Source organism: Enhydra lutris, unplaced genomic scaffold (assembly GCF_002288905.1).
Source record: "Enhydra lutris kenyoni isolate GAN:26980312 unplaced genomic scaffold, ASM228890v2 scaffoldscaffold6, whole genome shotgun sequence".
Classification (NCBI taxonomy): domain Eukaryota; kingdom Metazoa; phylum Chordata; class Mammalia; order Carnivora; family Mustelidae; genus Enhydra; species Enhydra lutris.
In genome coordinates this window covers 42,395,660-42,415,137 of record NW_019154090.1, presented here as the reverse complement: position 1 = coordinate 42,415,137, position 19,478 = coordinate 42,395,660, and the positions used below count along the sequence as shown (strand labels likewise).

The 19,478-nt window shown below is 57.9% G+C and overlaps 1 protein-coding gene across 1 annotated transcript in view; it reads left to right on the top strand.

The window, feature by feature from the left end:
• LOC111141406 (ribosome binding protein 1) overlaps positions 1–19,478 on the top strand; it is a 41,867-nt gene that overhangs the window by 12,618 nt on the left and 9,771 nt on the right. The window contains 9 exon segments of the mRNA XM_022493931.1: positions 3,865–4,013; positions 5,270–5,392; positions 8,537–8,689; positions 9,514–9,632; positions 11,960–12,113; positions 13,912–14,050; positions 15,874–16,052; positions 16,197–16,222; positions 18,900–18,990. Coding sequence (XP_022349639.1) covers positions 3,865–4,013; positions 5,270–5,392; positions 8,537–8,689; positions 9,514–9,632; positions 11,960–12,113; positions 13,912–14,050; positions 15,874–16,052; positions 16,197–16,222; positions 18,900–18,990 — 1,133 coding nt within the window.

The following is a 19,478-nucleotide window of genomic DNA, read 5'->3' as shown; positions in this document are numbered from 1 at the left end:
GGACACCAAGAGGGGCTGCTGCCGACGCGGTGCTGGGCCGCGGAGCCCCGTAGGGTCCTGAGCACCAGTACCTGGCCGCTGGAGATCCCAGTAGTTACATGAAGAGAAAACTGTCCACAGAGGACCCTGTAGTTGACAGCACAAAGAGACTCCTAAGGGCCTGTTTGCAAGACGAGTTTAATTTTTGGTGACTAAAGCTCCCAGCAGGGTCACAGAAGGGCGCCTTATTTTGGAATTTGAGGTGTTATGCACATTATCTAGTGCTTCATGCTCCCTGGCTGGGGGCCTGGCGGGGGCAGAGGGCTCCTTGCTTTACATAAACATGAGAGGGTGCGGATGGAGCCTTCCCCCCGCCATGCTCCCTGCCCACACAAGGTGGGAGCCACAGGGTCTGTGGGCTGTGCCGCTCTGTCTGCGGGCTTGGCTCCTGGGCAGCACCTTTGCGTGACTTCTCTATTCCTTTGGTGGGAGTCGGAGGAAGGGCCGAGTCACTTTAGCCCCCCTGAGCCCCTCCCTTTATGCGTTACCTCTTTTGGGGACCGGGTGGGGTGGGGCCTGGGACCCTTCTGTGACTGGGGCTTGAAGGTGGCCCCACTGGTTGATTCTGCGGTGCTTTTTATGTTGGGTGTTGTTCCAAACATGTTGGGATTTAATCTTTGCAACGAGGCTGTGAGAAAGGAAAGATTATTACCCCAGTTTTGCAGATGAGGGAACTGAGGCCATGGGAGGAGAAGCAACTTGCCCAAGGACGCACAGACAGGCAGGGGCTGAGCTGAAATTTGAGCCCAGGCCACCTGGCTCGGGGCCCTTGTTCTGACCATGCTGTCCTATAGCCTGAGGGCAGAGGTGACCTGCAGGCTAGTCCTGGCCCCTGGCTGTGTTCAACGCCACAGTGGTTTGATTTATTTATTTTTCATTGAGGTAGCTGTCAGCAGTAAAGGTCTGGAGATGACACATAAAAAATCTCGTTTCTGGCTTTCCCTGGCAAGTCCACATCTCTGAGAGTTCTGGCCCAGACTGCATGGGAGCCATCCCCTAGAGGACAAGGAACGCATCTGTGGTCACCTCGCTCAGGAGGCTACTACCCACCCCCATCCCAAGTCAGACCGGTGCCATTCTTGTAGGGCCTGGCCCCTGGGGCTGTTCGCTGGGTCTCCTGCTGGACGGGTCTGGATTACTTCAGAGCCACCGATGAGACACTGATCCTGTCTCTCCACTCCTTGCTTTCCTGCCGCGTCCTTCCTCAAGGCCGCCCTGGCATTTCAGACTCACGGAGGTGGGCAAAGCACAGGGCCGTAGGAGCAGGCCCTCAAGAAGCTGACCCCACTAGGATTCACTGTCTCATGGTCTTTAGCAAGTCGGCGGCCTAACGGATGAGACGTTGGTCTTTGACAAGTTTATTTTAGTGCCTTAAGATCTCACGGTCCTGAGGATTGTTACTGTCTTCACGTATTTGCTGGAGATACGCAGCGCACTGGCGTGGGTTAGCTCGTTAGCACCGTATTTATTGAGGGGAGTCCGCTTGCCCCTTTCCCAGACACGGGCATCAAAATGAGCTTAGTGCCACTGGTTTGGTGAGAGGATCTTGAAATGCAGAAGTGAATGCAACTCACATGGGGTCCCCAAGTTCTGGTTTCTACTTCCAAGTGCTTTTTTCTTTCATTTTTACTTCACCAGCTTTGGGGAGAGTAAAGACGGCACCATTCTCATCTAAAAAACTGAATGGAAAATTGTAAAGCCGTGGCTCCCTGAATATTTAAAGAGGGGCGTCCGTATGAACACAGGGGCTACCATGGAAGTTTCTGTGAGGAGATTGGGCAAGGGGCAGGAGAGAGTTCAGTGTTGCTGAACGTAGCTTTGGATTGTTCACTTGTTCAAGTGAACCAATGGCTTGGTTCACTGATATATCTAATAAAATTTAGTAGAATCGGATTAGAAAGTTTGCATAAAAGTGAATGGCGCTTGCAGAATACCCTTGGGAACGTTCTGGGGTCCGTCTCCCTGGCCCTCCAGGAGGGTGCGCAGTCTGTGGAGACTGCCGAGTCTGTGAGGAAGCAGATCCATGGCAAAAATTAATCTATTAAAAATCTATTAGATTTTATTTAACCCAGTTTGCCCCAAGTAGTATCATTTCAACATGCAGTCGATACGGAAAATCATTACAGATGTTTTACATTCTTTTTTTCCCCCTATACCAAGTCTTCAAAACCTGGGGTGCACTTGTACCTTGTAGCACACCTGGGTTCATGACAGCCGCATTTCAAGGGCCCAGGAGCCCTGTGTGGCCGGTGGCTGGCAGCTGGCATGGTGGGACAGTGCAGGAAGGGGGGACACTGTGCAGGGCTCGGCCTCACAGGGGCTGTCCTGCCCTGTCTGACCCCAGCTGTGTCTTTGAAGAGTGGACGTCCCTCTTCTGGAAAACCTTAGCAGTAAGCATCTCTCTACAGTCTGAGGGGGAAACACAGGGGGGACCTGTAAACCAAAATGCTAACGGTGGGGTTTTCTTCTAGTAGCAAACTCTAGAGGGGGGCTTTGCTTCGATTTTGGCTCTGCTGTAGTCAGAATGCTTTTTCTAGTGTGTATAAGTTTACCACTGAGATTATCTCATACACATATCTCAGTGAAAAGAAGAAAGGCTGAAGGGAGTGCTCACCCCACCCCCACTTCATTTTCGTGACACCCTTGAGCTCTTAGGTCTTTCAGCGTGGTTATTTTTACTCTCTCCAGCTTCATGGGGGTAAGAAATGCTACAACGAAGGTGCTCATAGCAACCAGCTCGCCCACGCCCCACATTCCCCCCATTAAGGTATCATGCTAATTGCTTTGACTTGCGATGAAAATATTGTGACTAGTCAGTGAAAATATTGTGACAGGCTGGAGAATTTAGGGTTGCCATGGAAACCTTCCCCATTCATTGTTCTCAGTGAGGTGGGCTTAGGCGAATGTGCCTCGGCAGGCCAGCCTCTCTCCCTTATGTCACTCCTCTGCGGCACCCCAGTCAGTGGGCTGTGGGGCAGATCCGGGCATTTTGGAGGGGGGTTGCTGCCAGGTGGGGCACCTCAGGTTTCCCTGTCCTGTCTTCAAGGCTGCATGAGAGCCTGCAGTGTGCGTGTGTGTGTCAGGGGACATCAGGAGCACTGCAGAAGTGACAGGTGGCTGTTGGCACCTGACTCTGCCCTGCTGGAGCTCACTTACAGACTGACAATTGGGCAGGCCCATTGTAAAAAGAACCAACCTCCCCTCTCCTAAAACCGGTCTTGGGCTTCATGAAGCCGAAAATAGTGTTTGAACCCGGATGTGTGTGAAGAGCTTCCTTTTCCCCGGGACCACAGAGATACAACCTGAGAGGCATGAACCTTTGCTTTCCTCTCCTGACCACTGGGTTGTGGCTGTGAGGTCTCTGTGTGTGAGGGGCCGTGGGGCCATAGGACTCGGTCGTGGCTAGGGGCTAAACCTTGCTGGGCTGTGCAGGGCAAGAACTGGACCAAGCAGTTGGCTTGAAAAAGAAGGAAGGTAAAAAGCACTTTTGGGGAAAGTATGCCTTGCTTAATTCTGCTCAGTTTGATGATAAAATGTGGGGCGGCATCTCCCCCAATCCAGGATAACATCCTTTCTTTCCTCAGGGACCTCTCCCGCTCTGCTCTCTTTGGGCACTTGGGAGGTTGGTGGAGGACCTGTAGTGTGGTCTGCTTCTCAGTTCTCCGAAAAAGCGTGGGGTACCCAGGGAGGCTCTGCCCTTAGCCTGCACAGCCCCAGCAGCCAGGAGGCCTTGGCTCGGCCTGGCTCCCTGCTGCTCTGAGGCAGAACCAGCTTGGTTGCTGGGGTCTGAGGGTAAGTCCCTGCTCCTTCTCTCTCACTGCACAGGGCCCCCGGATTCCGACAGCCCTCTCTGCCTCCCCTACAAGACGCTGGTGTCCACGGTTGGAAGCATGGTGTTCAACGAGGGGGAGGCCCAGCGGCTCATTGAGATCCTGTCCGAGAAGGCTGGCGTCGTTCAGGACACCTGGCATAAGGTGGACCTACCCTCCTACTCTTCCCTTAGGGGCCGGCAAGTTGCAGTTCTCACCTGGGACCCCAGCCTTGCCTGAATGATCCCGGGTGGGCTGGCCATGAGCAGCTTGCTAAAGCTGCACAGAGGTCCTGAAACAGCCTCCGCTTGCCTATCTCGGCAGAAGCCTACCACCCCTTCACAGGCTGCATGAATCACTCCATGTATGCTTCGGCTTCTGCCTCAGCCCAGCCACCAGCCTAGCCACAGAAACAAGAAGGCCATTACAGGCCAGGGCCCGGCTCTGGTTCCAGATGCCTGAGGGTGAACAAGGGAGCGGGGGCCTAGTTGGTTTGTGGCCGGGGCTCTGGGGCAGGACAGAAGGTATAGGGACCGACTGCATGGTGGGGGGCCCTGAGACTATCTCAGAAGCCCCTTTCTCCACTGTCCTTCCTGCCACGGGGGCCTGCTCAGAGGCCAGCACCTGCCCCGTGGTGTTGGTGGTGAGTGAGCTGCCCCCAGGAGATGCTGTGTGGCGTGCATTTATTCCTTACCCAGAGTCGGAATTGTAGGTGATTTTGCTAGAGAATTTTGTGGCACCTTTGTGGTTAATGATGTTGGGGGTGATGTATCCTGAGAGCCAGGAATGTGACCCCTGCCCTGAGCCCAGCGGGGCTTACTTCCTTCCTGGCCCTCACTGAGGTGGGCACATTGTGTGTCACAGGGGAGCTCCTCACTCAGTGAGCTTGGGGAGGGAAGGGTGTCTCCGGGTGTGTGAGCGACTGGACGAGGTCAGGAGGACCACTCCTCCAAGAAGACAGGCCCAGACCCACCTCAGGCCACTATCCCCATAGTAGGAGACCTCCCCTCCCAAGGTCTCCAGGCTTCAGCTAGCAGCCTGCAGGCTTCACACAGCAGCTAAGGGGTGGGCACCAAGCTGGGAACAATGGCTCATTGTCCTTCCATGGGGTAGGAAGAGGCCCTGGCCACCATTGGTCCGAGTTTGTGGGAAACCCCATGCTCCTAAAAACTAGCCCTGAGAACTGAAACTTTTGGTCTAAACAGCTCCTCTGTACAGTGGGCCTAGAGGCCTGGCAGCCTAGGGAAGCCGAGGCCTGGGAGCCGTTCCCCAGAAGCATGTGCAACCAGGTTAGAACCAGCTCATCTAGAAGCCCCATCCCGCTTGATCAGGCCCCTGCTGTCTCGTCGTGGGTCCCAGTCTGACTGCTGGGGCGGGGGGACATGGCCCCTTGGTTAATGCCACTCTGTGGGCACTTCTAGGCCACTCAGAAGGGCGACCCCGTGGCGATTCTGAAGCGCCAGCTGGAGGAGAAGGAGAAGCTGCTGGCTGCAGAGCACGAAGACGCAGCTGTCGTCAAGAGCAAGCTGAGGGAGCTCAACAAGGTACTGCCGCTTGCATGCCTGTCCTGAGTGCCCCCGAGCACTGGGCCGTGGGAGCGTGGGGCGGCATTCCCACCTTGGCTCCCTGCTTGGGCCTGCCGGCTCACTACTGCCTCCTGCAGTGGTGCGTCTGGGAGCCTGTCACTCTGGAGCAGGTTCCACGGTGGTGGCCCCCTCCCGTGACCATGGGACTAAACACAGGTGGACCTGAAGTCGGGGTTAGGGCTCTCAGGTTGTGATGGGCCATCTCTTTAGGGTATGCACCCTGAAAGGAGGTTGGGCCCAGCAGACACAAAGTGGTTTTGTTGAGAATGGGAGCAAAATCTTGGGAGGGGAATGAAGGAGCTGCTTTTCTCCCTTCTCTGCTTTCTGTGGAGTGGACCTGCAGGGAATTGGCCAACTCCTTAGTGGCAGCTGACGGCTTGCCCAGGTACCACTTGTACTTTCGGAATGATTGTCACGGGTCCGTGCTGCCCCCGAGGGCTGGGGGCATCATTCATGATGTGTTGGGACACAGGGCACAAGGGGCCACCCTCCCCCACCCCGCCCCGTGGCTGTCAGAACGCACTGGGCTTCAACCCTTGCCTTTCTCCTGAAGAGAGCCCTACACACATGGCTGGTTACCCCCAGTTCAAAGCTGTCTTTTTCAGTAAAATTCTGGGGCTTGCTCTCATCCTCTCGCTGCTCACCTGCTTCTCCTATCCAGGCAACAGGCCCAGGGAGATGGCCTAGGACGGTGATGTCCCACGCAGTCTGGCCTGCGGCCCTTCCTCAGAGCCCCTCCATCTGCTTGTTCAAGACTAGTTGGAAACAAGGCAGCCTGAGTTTCTGACCCCAGTTGGAGAGATGTGGCCCCGAGCCAGACAGTGAAGTTTGTGTGTGGGGATGGCAAGAGCAGAAGATGAGCCTTCTGGATGGTTCGTCTTGGTTAATGCTCTGCCAGCTGGACAGCACACCACTGGTTAAGTCTGTGGTTTTGGGGAGCCTTCCTTCTGTGTCCTGTTTCCAGACAAACAGCCATCCCTGTGAAATCTGTTGACCCCCACCAAATAAAGTTCAAGTGAGAGGAAGCGGGAGCAAGTGTTCCCACAGCTGCTTGGCTGTGTCGGTGTCTGGCCAGCTCCTTGTGTCTGCCCCCTTGAATTTAGGGTGAGCTGGAGGTGAGGTGAGTGAGTGGGTGCAGCCTCAGACAGTCACAATGCCCTGTTTCTTCTCCATTCCTGGGGTCTCTAGCCACTGTGGGCGGCAGACGCAAGGGGGGCATATACCCCACAGGAGCCCCTTAGGTGCTTCCTTCATGCTGGACACTTACTGCTCTCTCTCAGTGGTGGCCACTTGGCAAGAATTCCACACCCACAACGGCAGTCCACCTGTAGACACCCCACGTCCGGATGTGTTCCAGCTCTCGCCCGATAGAGTAGTCCCAGCCTGCAAGCCACAGGGCTCTGTGAGACACGTGGGGACAGCTGCTGGTTGCTCGTTACCCGTCTTGCTCCGAGGCGTCCCTCCAGGCCCGCCTTCCTTTACCATACCCTCCTCCCTGCAGCCCGAGGAGGCCCTCTTGGGCTTCCAAGTGCTAACGTGGTCCTGTGAGGGCCCTCTGCAAGCTCTGCCAGCGGCTCCTCATCCTCACACCGGAGCCTGCACCCCTGAGCTCCTGCATCATCTGCTCCCCAAACACGTGGCTCTTCGTTGCTGCCCCTGGGCCTCTCCTCCTGCTCTTTTCTTGGCCTCAAATGCCTTGCACTGCGTGGCTGGCTGGAAATTTCCCCCTTATTTATCCATGAAGATTCCTTTAGCCTCCATCCCTCGAAAAGCATTCCAGAACCCCATTTTCTCCCAGCGCCACGGAGGCCATCACTGTCATGTGTCATTGTATGTCCCCTGTGATCCTAGCCACCTCGCTTGGCTCAGCCTAACAGGCTGCTTGTTAGTGAGTGGCCACTGAGGCCCCGGGCCAGCACACGGCTAGAGGAAGCCTTCCCAGCCTTGGGTGATGTATCTTCCCCAGGGCTCTGTGAGATCAGCTGTAAAATGGGGATCGTGACCCCCATCTTACTGAGAGAATGGAGTGAGACACTTGTGTGTGTCAGGGTGGATGCGCAGTGGTCTCCGGTTCCTGTAGTAGTCAGTGACGTGTCCCTTGGTGTGGACCTCACACTCCTGTGGGCTCTCCCCCTGGGCAGGGCCAGGAAGATGACTGTGAATGGTGAGGCCATGGGGTCCGAGATGGCCTCAGGGAAGGCTGGGCAACACATGGCAGCTCTGGTGCCCGGCAGCCACCCCATCAGCCTAGCTCCTCCCCCAGCCTCTGATTTGCTCCTGTCCCAGCCCCGGGGGTCTTGGGTCGTTGTCAGCCTGGGTGGGGGCCCACCGGACAGAGAGCACCCCAAGCCCCAGGGGCCTCTTTGCATCAGCCTCCTCACAGTTGACACTTCCTATGGCTTCTGGCCATGGCCATTCTTTCAGGAATGACATAGGCTCCAGCCAGCCCCTCTCCCTTGACCAGCCCTTTCCACCCTGTGCTCTGCCTCCTCCTGAGGCTTCGGGTCCCAGGCCCAGCATCCTGTGCTCATTATGGGCCTCTGACGCTGAGCAGAGCAGATGCTCCCTAGGCTAGCGGGAGGACGGAGCAGCTGAGCCAGAGACGCAGGCCCCTGCAGGAGTGGGCAGACCCCCTAGTCATGGTGGGATGGGCATTGTCCCTTTCCCCACCCCAGCCATCAAGGCCCACTGCCTCTTCGGTCCTGATACAAGCACTCGAGTAGGGCATTCTGGGGCCCGGATGTCTGGGTCCCAGCCTAGCCAGCATGCCATCCCCTCAGCAGGGCCTAGCCAGTAGTCCAGGAGACCCCAAGACCATGTGGCATGTTTACACAGCTTCCAGCGTCCCCTGCTTTTCACGTGGCTAAGGCCTGACATCAAGACCCCTACTGGTCAGGCAGTAGGATTTTCCTCAGACCCCTCGTTGTCTCCTGCTGGCTCTCTGCAGTGGCTGACTTAATGTGTCTGGGAACTCGGGGAGAGGTTAGGTGATGAGGTGGTATCTGGGCTGTGAGGACATTGGCCGCCCCCCTCCCCCCAACAAGCTCCCGAGCTCCCGTCCTCCCTTGTCTAACCGCCTCTCTGCCCTCTGCGCTGTCTTAGGAGCTGGCCGCAGAGAAGGCTAAGGCCGCGGCCGGGGAGGCCAAGGTGAAGAAGCAGCTCGTGGCCCGGGAGCAGGAGATCACGGCTGTGCAGGCGCGCATGCAGGCCAGCTACCGCGAGCACGTGAAGGAGGTGCAGCAGCTGCAGGGCAAGGTGGGCAGGGCTGCGGGACCTGGGCAGTGGGCTGGGGCGGGCGGACCCCGGCGGGTGCTGGAGGACACCTGGTCTTCAGCCTCTGGTCTGGTTTTGGAGGGAGGGGCCATTTCATCTGGCCAGCTGTGGTCCTCCTGCTGTGCGTGTGTTTCATGTCAACAGTCAGGAAGATAGAAAACAGGCTGGAAAGAGCACTGTTTTTTAAAACTGCCTGGTCCTAAGTGGCCCGCGCCACGTCCCATCTCTGGGTGCCGGACGGTCAAGGTCTTGGCCTCCATGAGGCTCCACAGGCGTGCTGGCTCTGCTTTCTTCACTCGAGGTTGGGAGGACCCCCTGAGGCAAGAGGCATGAGCTGCCCGAGGCCAGCGGGGGCCACCTGCCCAGCCTGGCCCGTGGAGCCCCAGCCCGGAGCCTCATGCCCCGACTGGTGCTCCGTTTGCGGTGGGCCGCTGCGTGGCTCGGGCTGCACCCCAGGAAGTCAGCGGGCAGGAAACGAGGCTCCCTCGGGGCCACTGTCAGCTGTGGCTTGAGGCTCTGTGCTTGGAGTCAGGGCACTTTGCCTGGCTTTGTCAGAGGTGGTGTGCTCAGGGCAGGCCTGTGGCCCAGGCCGAGTACTCGCTGCCTGGAGGCTGTGAACGGGGAGAGGAGAGCGGGGGTGCTTGCTGGGGGTCCCCCTGCCTCTGATGCTGGAACTGTGCAGTTTGGAGGGCTCCTCCCCTCGTGGAGAAGGTGACACCCTCCTTGCCTTTGTGGGCTGGGTTGGGTCCTCTCCGGCCGGGCTTCAGAAGCCAGCTCTCTCCAACGCCTCTTCATTGGCTTTTCAGATCCGGACTCTGCAGGAGCAGCTGGAGAACGGCCCCAACACGCAGCTGGCGCGTCTGCAGCAGGAGAACTCCATCCTGAGGGATGCCTTGAACCAGGCCACAAGCCAGGTGGAGAGCAAGTAAGCCAAGCACCTGCTTCAGACAGCACAAGGACCCATTTCTGGGGCTCCGGGGCTGGGGAGGGTCCCTCACACCTCCCTCAGGGCTGTGTGGGTGCGCTCCAGCTTCTTACTGGATGTGGGGCTGGCATGGTGGCCTGCGTCAGTCCCCCATGTGAGCACTGGGGCTGGTGGTGCACTTGCACAGCCACCCTGGTGAGGGCTCCGGCCTGACTCTCCCTCCCTGTCTGGTTCTGAGCGACTGAGCCTTCCGGTGCATGGCTGGCATCCTCACACGTAGTCAAGGCCCCAGGAGAGCTGGCGAGTCCCAGCCTGCCTGTGCCGGGCGTCCACACAATCAGGGGCCTCTCAGGTCCTGGCTGGTGCTGGCCTCTGACCTTTCTGGGAAGTGGATCCTCTTCCAGGTCCTTCTTCACAACATCGTGTTAGGAGGCTTTTGAAAATGTCTCATGTTGGTCCAGAATACCAGGGGCTTGCAGATTGTCCAGGATCAGAGTCTGATGTTGATGTGGGCCTGAGCCCCTGGATTCTCCACCAGAGAGGGGGTTTCCTGAGCTGGAAGGGACGTTTGCCTCAGGTGCATGGGTGGTAAGGAGTAAATACCCCTCACAGCACATGGCCCAACTGGCTTAGCGGGTCTCTCGCTCTCAGCCTCACCTGTCAGGAGCTCAAGTGCCAGGGCGTCCGGTGAGTGGGCTGACCCCAGAGGGCCCCAGTGGCCTCACTTGAGTGAAGGGCCGCGTGGCTCGGACTTGCTGATGGGGGCATTACGGTCACGTGCTGGCCAGCAGAAGCCCCGCTGCATTTTCCTTTGATTCACACTTTTTTGCCTTCTCTTGACCTGAAGTCTCCCAGAGGGACTTTCCGGGGTTCTCTGTTGTCTCTAGAGCATCCCAGTTTGCCGAAAGGAATACTGACAAAGTGTTCTTTGTCCTTTAGTTGCAAGTCAGGTGGGACACCCGTCAGCCCAGGAGCTGGACTGGGGAGGGGAGTCTGTGTCCATGTGTCTGGTTTTGCCGGGGCAGGGGCAGTGGTCAGAGTGTAATCTAAAGGCCTCCTTCCCCAGGCCAGTCCCTTCTGTCTGGACATCCCCTCTGGGTGTGCATGCTCACATCTTTGTCTCCGGCCTGACCTCTCAGCAGGCTGGGGGTCGGTGGGGGGCTGGGTGTGGTTTCCTTAGCAGCTACAAGCAGAAGGTGAACATGGGGAGGAAGGAACGCTCCACGGGAAAGTGAGGAGCCTATAGACCTGTCACCCTGAGGTGGCAACCAGTGACGCCCTTCATGGAAGCTCTGCCCTGTGTGCAGTCGGTGACCCAGGGCCCTGCCTGGAGCTCCAGAGCAGTCCCAAGGGGCCGCCCACCGAGCCTCCCACCTCCAGCCCCAGGAGCTGGAGTCCAGCCTTTCCTGCAAGCCCTCCTGTCAAGAATCTTGGCCTTCTAGAGCATGAGCCGATGGCCCCGCAGAGGGCTTTGGGATGACCACCCTGGTACAGGTGGGAAAAGCCAGGTGCACAGAGGTGGGAACCCCATACCTCTTGACCAGCAGAGTATAGCTGCCCTTGGCCGGGCTTCTTGCCTCCCCCTGGTCTTTTGCCACCTTGCTGGGTGGTGGGCAGTCTTGTCTGTCCCCTTTGTCTGGCCTGGTACTGGCCCTTGGCTGGACAGTCGGCTCTGCCTTAAAGATACGTCTTGTGTCCTAATGAAGGACGCCGACGTGCTGATCGCCTCCTCACACTGGGGAAGGTGGGTCTGGAGCTGCCTTTCTTTTCCTTTAAATCAAGTCTCCTTCCTTCGCTTCTGGACTTGTCACCGGTCCCAAGATCCAGCTTTTGCCCCGTATTGCAGGGTCTGTTTGGTGAAGTGCCTCAGCGCCCCACTTCTGGTGGCCTCCGGCCTAGCTGTGGTCTAGTTGGCTGGCTGGCTGTCCCCCTCCATGGCCTGCAGGGGTACTGCGACCAGTTGGCTGGCATCTGGAGCCTGTCTGGTCCTGGGTCAGCAGTGAAGTAGAGGGCATCTTGCCTCTTCTCTCCAAATTTTCCAGCTGTTTCTGGGTAGGGTTCCCAAAAGATATTGTAGCACACATTCAGCTCTTTGCTCTGTATGGTCCCTATACCGTGCTAGTCAGAGGTCTTCACATCAGAGCTCAACATGACTGATGTAGCACAGGAGGCCTTGGTAGTGGCTTCAGGACTTGGGCAGCCACTTGTGAAAGAGCAGGTGCCCTGGAGGGAAGGCTCGCCCGCCAGCGCCCCCGTCACTCAGGGCCAGCGAGAGCAGACCCGGGGCTGCTCTGTCCGTCAGCTGGGGGCTGGGGACTGTCTTGCAGGCAGAATGCCGAGCTGGCCAAGCTCCGGCAGGAGCTCAGCAAGGTCAGCAAGGAGCTGGTGGAGAAGTCGGAGGCTGCACGGCAGGAGGAGCAGCAGCGGAAGGCTCTGGAGACCAAGACGGCCGCCTTTGAGAAGCAGATCCTACAGCTGCAAGTGAGTGTGGGGAGCAGCCTCCTTGGTGCCCTGTGCACCACACCCACCAAGCCTCTGCAGAGCGGGGACAGACTCGAGCTCACACAGTCACCTTGGATCATCTCCTTGGCAGCCAGAATTTTGACAGCTGGTGGCCCATGCGGGGCTCAGGCTGGAACCCTCAGCCTGGGCCTCATTCATAATGGCGATAGCGAGGTTGCATGGAATAAGGGCTTGCGGTGTGGTAAGCGTTGTCCTCAGTGCTTTGCAAGCATAACTTGGCGAATTCTCATTCTAATCCCATGAGGTATTACCTGTAGTGACCTGTAAGGAAATCTGAGGCACAGGGAAGTTAAGTAACTGGTCCCGAGTTCATGCAGAGGTGGGATTTGAACCCATGGGTCCAGCCCCAGCGCTCTTGGCTATCACCTGTGGTACTGCAGTCTCTGGCTTCAAGGCTGGGCAGGTACTCTTCCCTCTCAGCCTCTGGCAGTGGCCTAGAAGCTTTTTCTTCCCAGGAGCTTGTTTTCTCAGAGGGAGGAAGGTTGTCTCTGTCCCAGAGTGCACTGGGCAACACCCGGTGTGGCCTCAGCCCAGGGCTTTGGTGCTTGTTGGCCTGATGATTTCTGGATCCCCCAGCTGGCCAGTTGGGGGGCAGGATGCCTGGGTGTGGAAAGCCTTGATGTCATGCCTGCTATGCATTTAACTTTTCGGGATGAGGAGGAAATCCTGGTGGCCCGAAGAACTCTGGGCCCTTCTTTAGCTCAGTCCCCGAAGTTAGGCTACAGTATGTGGGGCAGGGAGCTGTCTTGTGGAAGGTGCTAACACCACAGACATGCAGACTGACGCTGGGGTCGGTTGGTACAAGGGACTGAAAAGGAACACGGTGTGGATGGTTTGGGTGGAATCGAGAGGGATAATTGGCTGTGCACTGATTTTCATGTAAGGAGGTTGGCCCCTACCAGGGAGATCAGAACCCTCGGGGGTGCGCCTGGCCATGATTATGTTTTAAAGGTTTCTGGATGGTTCTGCTTCTGGGGCTGGAACCTGCACTCTGGCCCCCAGCTTGCCACCATTATGTGTGCCATTTCTAAAGGGTCAAGGCCTCGGCCTCTGTGGCTCTTCCCAATAAGCCCCAAACTCTGGCGCCTCCTGTCCTCCCAGGCCTTGGGCTCCCATCCCCAGCCTGGGGTCACAGAGACTCTGTCTCCTCCCTGTCACCGGAGATTCGGGGAGCCAACTACCAGTGGTGAGGGAGGGCGGGGGTGCGTGGTGTGGCTGCCTCCTCTGCGGTCCTGAGCTCGACCATGAGGCCCTCGGTGTCTGCTGGGGGTTTCAGAGGCTCAGTGTCCCCATCTGTAACACAGGCGTGACTGTAGTACCTGCGTCCTGGGCCGGCTGGGGGTTAGCTGTGCTGAGACACACACAGTGCCTAGAATAGGGCTTCCCCAGAGAAAGCTCGATAGGGGTGAACCTTGGAAGGGCCCACATGAGAAATCTTCAGGTTAGACTGGAGGTTTAGGTTGTAGGAAGCATCTCTGTGCATCACAGTGAGGTCGAAATGTTAGTGTGTTAGCAACCATGCTTCTTCACCTGGGACCCCTCCCCGAGCACTTACTCTGGGGGGGCCAGGGTGGGGGGCCCCCTGGAGTTCTTAGTGGGTGAACCGACTTCTGAAATCCAGGACCGTCTTAACAGCGGTTGCTGGGGCAGGTTGGCGGGATGTGAAGAGCTCTCTGTGGTCCTTGGCCTCAGAGCCCGCTGGGGGTGCAGCGTCCTTCCAGCCTCCTCATAGCCCTCTCCCCTGTGCCCTCACCAGGCAGCTCACAAGGAGAGTGAGGAGGCCCTGCAGAAGCGCCTAGATGAGGTCAGCCGGGAACTGTGCCGCTCCCAGAGCAGCCATGCCAGCCTGCGGGCCGACGCCGAGAAGGCCCAGGAGCAGCAGCAGCAGATGGCCGGTAAGGGCAGCGCCCGGACTCCGAGGCCCCCACACGCCTGGGTTTGTGCCGCATGTGCATCCGTACACCACCTGGTCCCACTGCCACCAGGCCAGAACCCCGGAAACGGGCCAGCCCTGTGGGCGGGTGAGGTGGTATGGGGTCCCTGACTCTGTCCCCCAGGGAGTCGTGAGGTGGCGATAGCACCAGCCAGGTGAGAGCTGGGCTGGGGAGTTGGGGTGTGCAAGGTGCCTCCAGCTGGAGCCTCCCCTGCACAGGGCCCTGACCTGGAACCGTGGTTCTGGGTGAGCTACAGCACCCCAGAGGCCTTCGCTGACCTTCTCAGCTGCCTCCTTTTGGACCTTTCTGGCTTTCCTGGCTTACTCAGCCCAAGAGGCCAGGTTTGGAAGGTGGACCTGTGGTCTCCCTAGGCCTAGAGGTCACCTTCGCCATCCAAAGAATGTGGCATAGTGCGGGGGGAGAGGGCTCCTGGAGAAATAGAGTGGGACAGGGCCAGGGATGGCTCCATAGTCACTGGCTTGGCGTGGGCCGAGCACTGCCGTGGGCACCCAGTGCTTGACTAGGAGAGAAGCCGTGGCAGCAGTGTCCTGGGTCCTGTTCCAGCAGGAGAGACAGATGACATGGCAGAGAGACACAGGCAGATGGCCGTGCATTGACCAGTCACGTAGCCCTGTGCTCTGCAGGCTTTGGATAGCCAGCATGGCCTACAGCATGGTGCTGTGTCTTTGAAGAGCCAGACTTGGGGTCTGTCACAGTTGCTCAGCTTGGCTGCCCTAATGCCAAAGCAGCCCTAGGCAAGGTGTAGACAGACAGAGCTGGCTGCCTTCCAATAAAGATTTATTTACAAAAACAGAGAGGGGTGCCAGGGGTGGCCCGTGGGCCTAGTTTGCTGACCTCTGCTCTAATGGGTGTGGCTTTAGATTGGATGGTGGGGAAATCCTTTCCAAGGCAGAGGGAATATTCAAGCCCAGTCTTGGTGATGGGAAGGGAGGGGCTGGTCTCATCGAGACCAGGAAGAGGTGGAAATGGCCAGCATAGGACCCCTGAGAATGGGAATGAACTTGAACTTGGCCTTTAAGAAACAGGTGCATAAAGTCAGCAAGCGTGACTGGAACAATGTGGGGCCAGAGGGCAGGGCCCAGGTCACCCCCCACCGTGAGGTTTGGGTGCTTGTGTAGTGTGGTTGGTACACTCAGGGCCTCTGGGACGGGGATGGCAGGAACCTGTTGAACTTTTGGATGATTTGGTGCTGGGTGGAGAATGGACCAGAGCAGGAATGGCCCAGGGGACCAGGGCTGGAGCTTTTGTAGCTGTTCTGTTCAAAGGCACCAGGGTGGGCCCAGGTGGTCCCAGGGGTACTGGTGAGCCAGGGAGGGATTTGGGAGGTGGTGGATGTGGAACCCACACGCCTTGCTGGCCTGTGAGAATTAGAGGCACGGGAAACAGAGCGGCCAGACTAGCAGGAAACGGGTCATTGGTGGGAGTGCTGGGTTCCAGCTGCCTAAGCAGAACTCGCTGGTACAAGCCTGTCTCCCAGAGAAAAGACGTTTAGCAGCTGCAGCTGGAATCGATTTTAGAATCCATTTTAGATTTCTAGCATTTTCCCAGGAGTGATCCCAGGGCATAATGTGTCCTGGAGAGCAAAGCCAGAGTGACTTTGTCCCTCAGCTAGTAAGATGCCTCAGTGGTCACAGCTCCATCTTAGCAGCGTAGGCACACGGAGGAGGCAGGGGAGGGAGCCCTGGGTGCTGTGTGCGGGGGGGCGGGGGGGAAATGATGTCCCTCCCAGCGCTTCCTACCCTTACCCACCCTCTGTCCCTCAGAGCTGCACAGCAAACTGCAGGCCTCTGAGGCGGAGGTGAAGAGCAAGCGTGAGGAGCTGAGCGGTCTCCACGGGCAGCTCAAAGAGGCCAGAGCCGAGAACTCACAGCTCACGGAGAGAATCCGGTCCATCGAGGCCCTGCTGGAGGCAGGCCAGGCCCGGGACACACAGGATGCCCAGGTCAGCCTGCGGCAGGGGAGGGAGAAGGCCACAGTCCATCCTGCCGAGTAGAAAGGGCTGAGAATGGTCGGGGTCCTGTCCTGACTGGTTGCCACATGGGGCCGGTCTCATGGTGACCACGGCGCTTTCTGTCTCTCATTCCAGGCCAGCCAGGTGGAGCAGCAGGCCCGGTAAGTGGAAACAGGGGGGCCACAGCCTCAGCATGGCGAGGCCAGGGCATTTGGCCGGGGGCACAGTCGCCTGGGGAAGAGCCACTGCAGAGGCCCTGGCCTTTCCCCGCTCCCTCCAGTGGCTCTGAGGATGGGACAGACCTGGGCAGGACAGAAAGTCATCCTTGCAAAGTGCTCCTTGCCCCCTCTTAAGGAGTGAGACTCGTCTGTGTGGAGAGCAGCAGGTGCCTCAGACGGAGGGGTGGGCAGGTGTTTCCTAGGCCTTCTGCCTCCTCCCATCTGTCCATCCATCCATGTCTCAGACGAAGGACTGGCTGGTCGGGGGGTTTCCAAGGCAAGGGTTGCACACCCAGATGGAGAAGCTGTGTGTGGTGGGGGGTGTGTCACTCAGCTTTCTGCCCAGATTTGCAGTGGCAGTGCGGTTGGGAGCGAAGTCACGGGATTGGCCACAAGGTAACTTCACTGCCGGCAGACTTGTTTTTCTTCAGTGGGTGGCCCAGCACCAGGCTGTGCTCAGTGGATGGTTTATTTGCTGTTGCTAAGGCTGGAGCTGACACCTGGGGGGAATGGCTTGACTTAGGGGGCTTGGAGTCCCTGGGCCATGATCTCTGGGACACACGTCCCCGAGCAGAGGGCCACAGGCTTGGAAGCTGGGTCTGTGGCCAGGTCTCCACAGGGGAGCCACATGGCAGTGAGGCATGACGGGTGGCCTTCGTCCCCATACAGATGGCCAGATGTGTCCCAGACCATCAGCTGACAAAGTTCCCTTGTTCTGGCCAGCTCCCTGGGCAGCAGCCAGTGAGTCACCTCGCCTGTGCCTCCTCAGGCCATGGCCCGTTGTTGGTTCTTAGCCTCGGGCTCCACGTTCGGGGGCTGGGGAAGGAAGCCAGAGAGCCCACAGTACCTTGTGGAAGACCCAGAACCAAGCTCTCCATGTCCCTTTCCCAGTGTGCTGCTTCGCAGAAAGCTCTGGTGGACTTGGTTTCTCGTGGTGTTTGTTGGAGTAGAGAGGTTGTGTTTGATTAGGGTGGGTTGTGTTTTTTGTTTTTGTTTTGTTTTTTGCTTTTGTATTTTAAGATCAAATCCTTGGGCCACACAGGGAGTGTATAACAAATGTGTAGGACGCTTAAGTCACATTGTAAATATGGTTAATCCTAATTTTTGCACCAGGCAGATGTGTTTGGGAGAAACTGGTTTTTAAAATATTCTTCTGAATTCGTCAGAAAATTGCGTCTAGGTCAGGCCATCCTGTTCTTGGTGGAGATAAGCAATACCAACCAGATGTTCTGGAACTCGGGCTGTGACCACTGTTGGCATGTCCTTGCCACCTGCCTGCTGCCTCTTCCTCCTCAGGGACCTGGTTTGCTACAGGCTCTTACATGATGCAGGGGGCTTGAGGGAAAAGCTGTGAGGGGTCCCAGTGTAGTTTTCAGGGTAGGAGAAAGTAAAAGAGAGACCCAAGGAGTCAACTGACTTGAAGGCCTTTCTGGATGCTGGTTTTAGAGTAACTAGGTGAGGCAGTGCGGGGGTGGGAGGCCATTCCCAGGTAGGCTGCGTGGGCCAACCAGCAGACTTCAGCCCTTAGCCACTTAGATTATTTGGTTTGGCCCTGAGATGCGTTAGAATGGTGGTTTTCAAAGTGCTTTTGACCATGGCCCATGAGCAGATATAGATCAGTATGTCCTCATCTGGCTGGCAGTGGCTCCCTGAAGCTGGTGGCAGCCCCCTCTGGTGGGCACGACCTCGGGGTGTGGGTGGAGAGTGGGGGGAGGTGGTTAGTCACTTCTAGACCTCACATTTCCTGTGTTCCTGGGACCTTCCCTATTCTAAAGCTTAATGCCGAAGCTGACACAGTAAAGTGTCAGCCTTGGAAGCCTGTTCCTCGGAATGGCTAGTCCCGCTCTACCAGCGTCCACCTCTCACTCTCTGGACGGTGAGGGTAGTCATAGCCCACCAGGCCCCTGAGTGTGAAGAGAAGTGTGAGAAGATGGGACTGACATCTCACCGATGCCATGGCGTCTGGGGCTCATCTGGAGCTGATTCCCCAGAGCCTGGGCAGGGACCCGAGGGAGGAGCCTTTGGGGCTCAGCAGAGTTAGGTTTTGGATGAAGGGGGTTCTGCTGGCCCCAGTGGAGAGCAGTGGCATCTGGAGTCTTGCTGGGGGTGCAGGCTCAGTAGTCCTGTGAGAGGGCCTAGCCGGTGTCTCTGGAGGGCCTGGTGTGGCCGCAGGGAAGGGCCAGCTGACATGTTCTGTGGGGACAGAGCAGGACCAGATCGAAGAGGAGCCACGTACCTGGTGTCAGAGCGCAGTTCACTAGAAGAGAAAGCGTCCCTGAAACTCAGCTGTCTGGGTACACCCCTGCCCTGGCCACTGTGGCTGCTCTGACCTCTGCTGTCCCAGTGGTCAATGTCACCAGGTAGAAGTCTGGTGGCCTCATGAGTCTGTGCCCAGGCTCTTGGGTTGTTGGGATGAGTGAGGATGATGGGGAAGGGATGGTTCCTTGGGCCTTCCTAAAAGCTTGTGCCCTGTGAGGTGGTTAGGGGCAGTGGGAGGGGACTGACCCCAGCTGAGGGGCTCTGTGTGGGTGTCCGAGCAGCAGAAGCAGCACCCAGAGACAGAGCCTGGGGACACTGTGGGCACTCGGAGCCCAGCGGTGACATCCCTCTCTCCTTTCAGCCTCAAGGAGCTAGAGTCCCAGGTGTGGTGCCTGGAGAAGGAGGCCACCGAGCTCAAGGAGGCAGTTGAACAGCAGAAAGTGAAGAACAACGTGAGTGCTGAGGGGCGTGTTTATGAGGCTTGGGTTTGCGGGAAACCAACCCCCAACCCCTTGGGAAGGGACCCAGCTGCCTCTTCATGTCCTGTCGTGCTGCTCCTGGCTGGAAGCCCACTGATTTTTGGGGTCTTGGGCAAGGCCTCCTGTCCCCTTGGGTCCCCCTCACATTCCCAGGGCTGACACCCATTGGGTGGGCTTGGGCCCTGTACCCAAGCGTGGAGCCCCCTCCCCCACTCCCAGCCCTTGATGGGATTAGAATGTCCCTCTTGGTCTGCTGTGGGTCCCATGGTCACCTTGGAGTGGGGAGGCTGGCGTCAGGAGAAGGGGGTGTGGGGGGACCTTAGCTGCAACCTCCCTGCCGGGCTGTCCCACCTGCCCTTCCCTGGGGAGCCCCCGCACGGACCTCCCTGGGGCTGGCATGGCCAGAGCCAGCAGCGGGGTCAGTGGCGGCAGGAGCCTCTTCTCTGAGGAGCCAGGCTGAC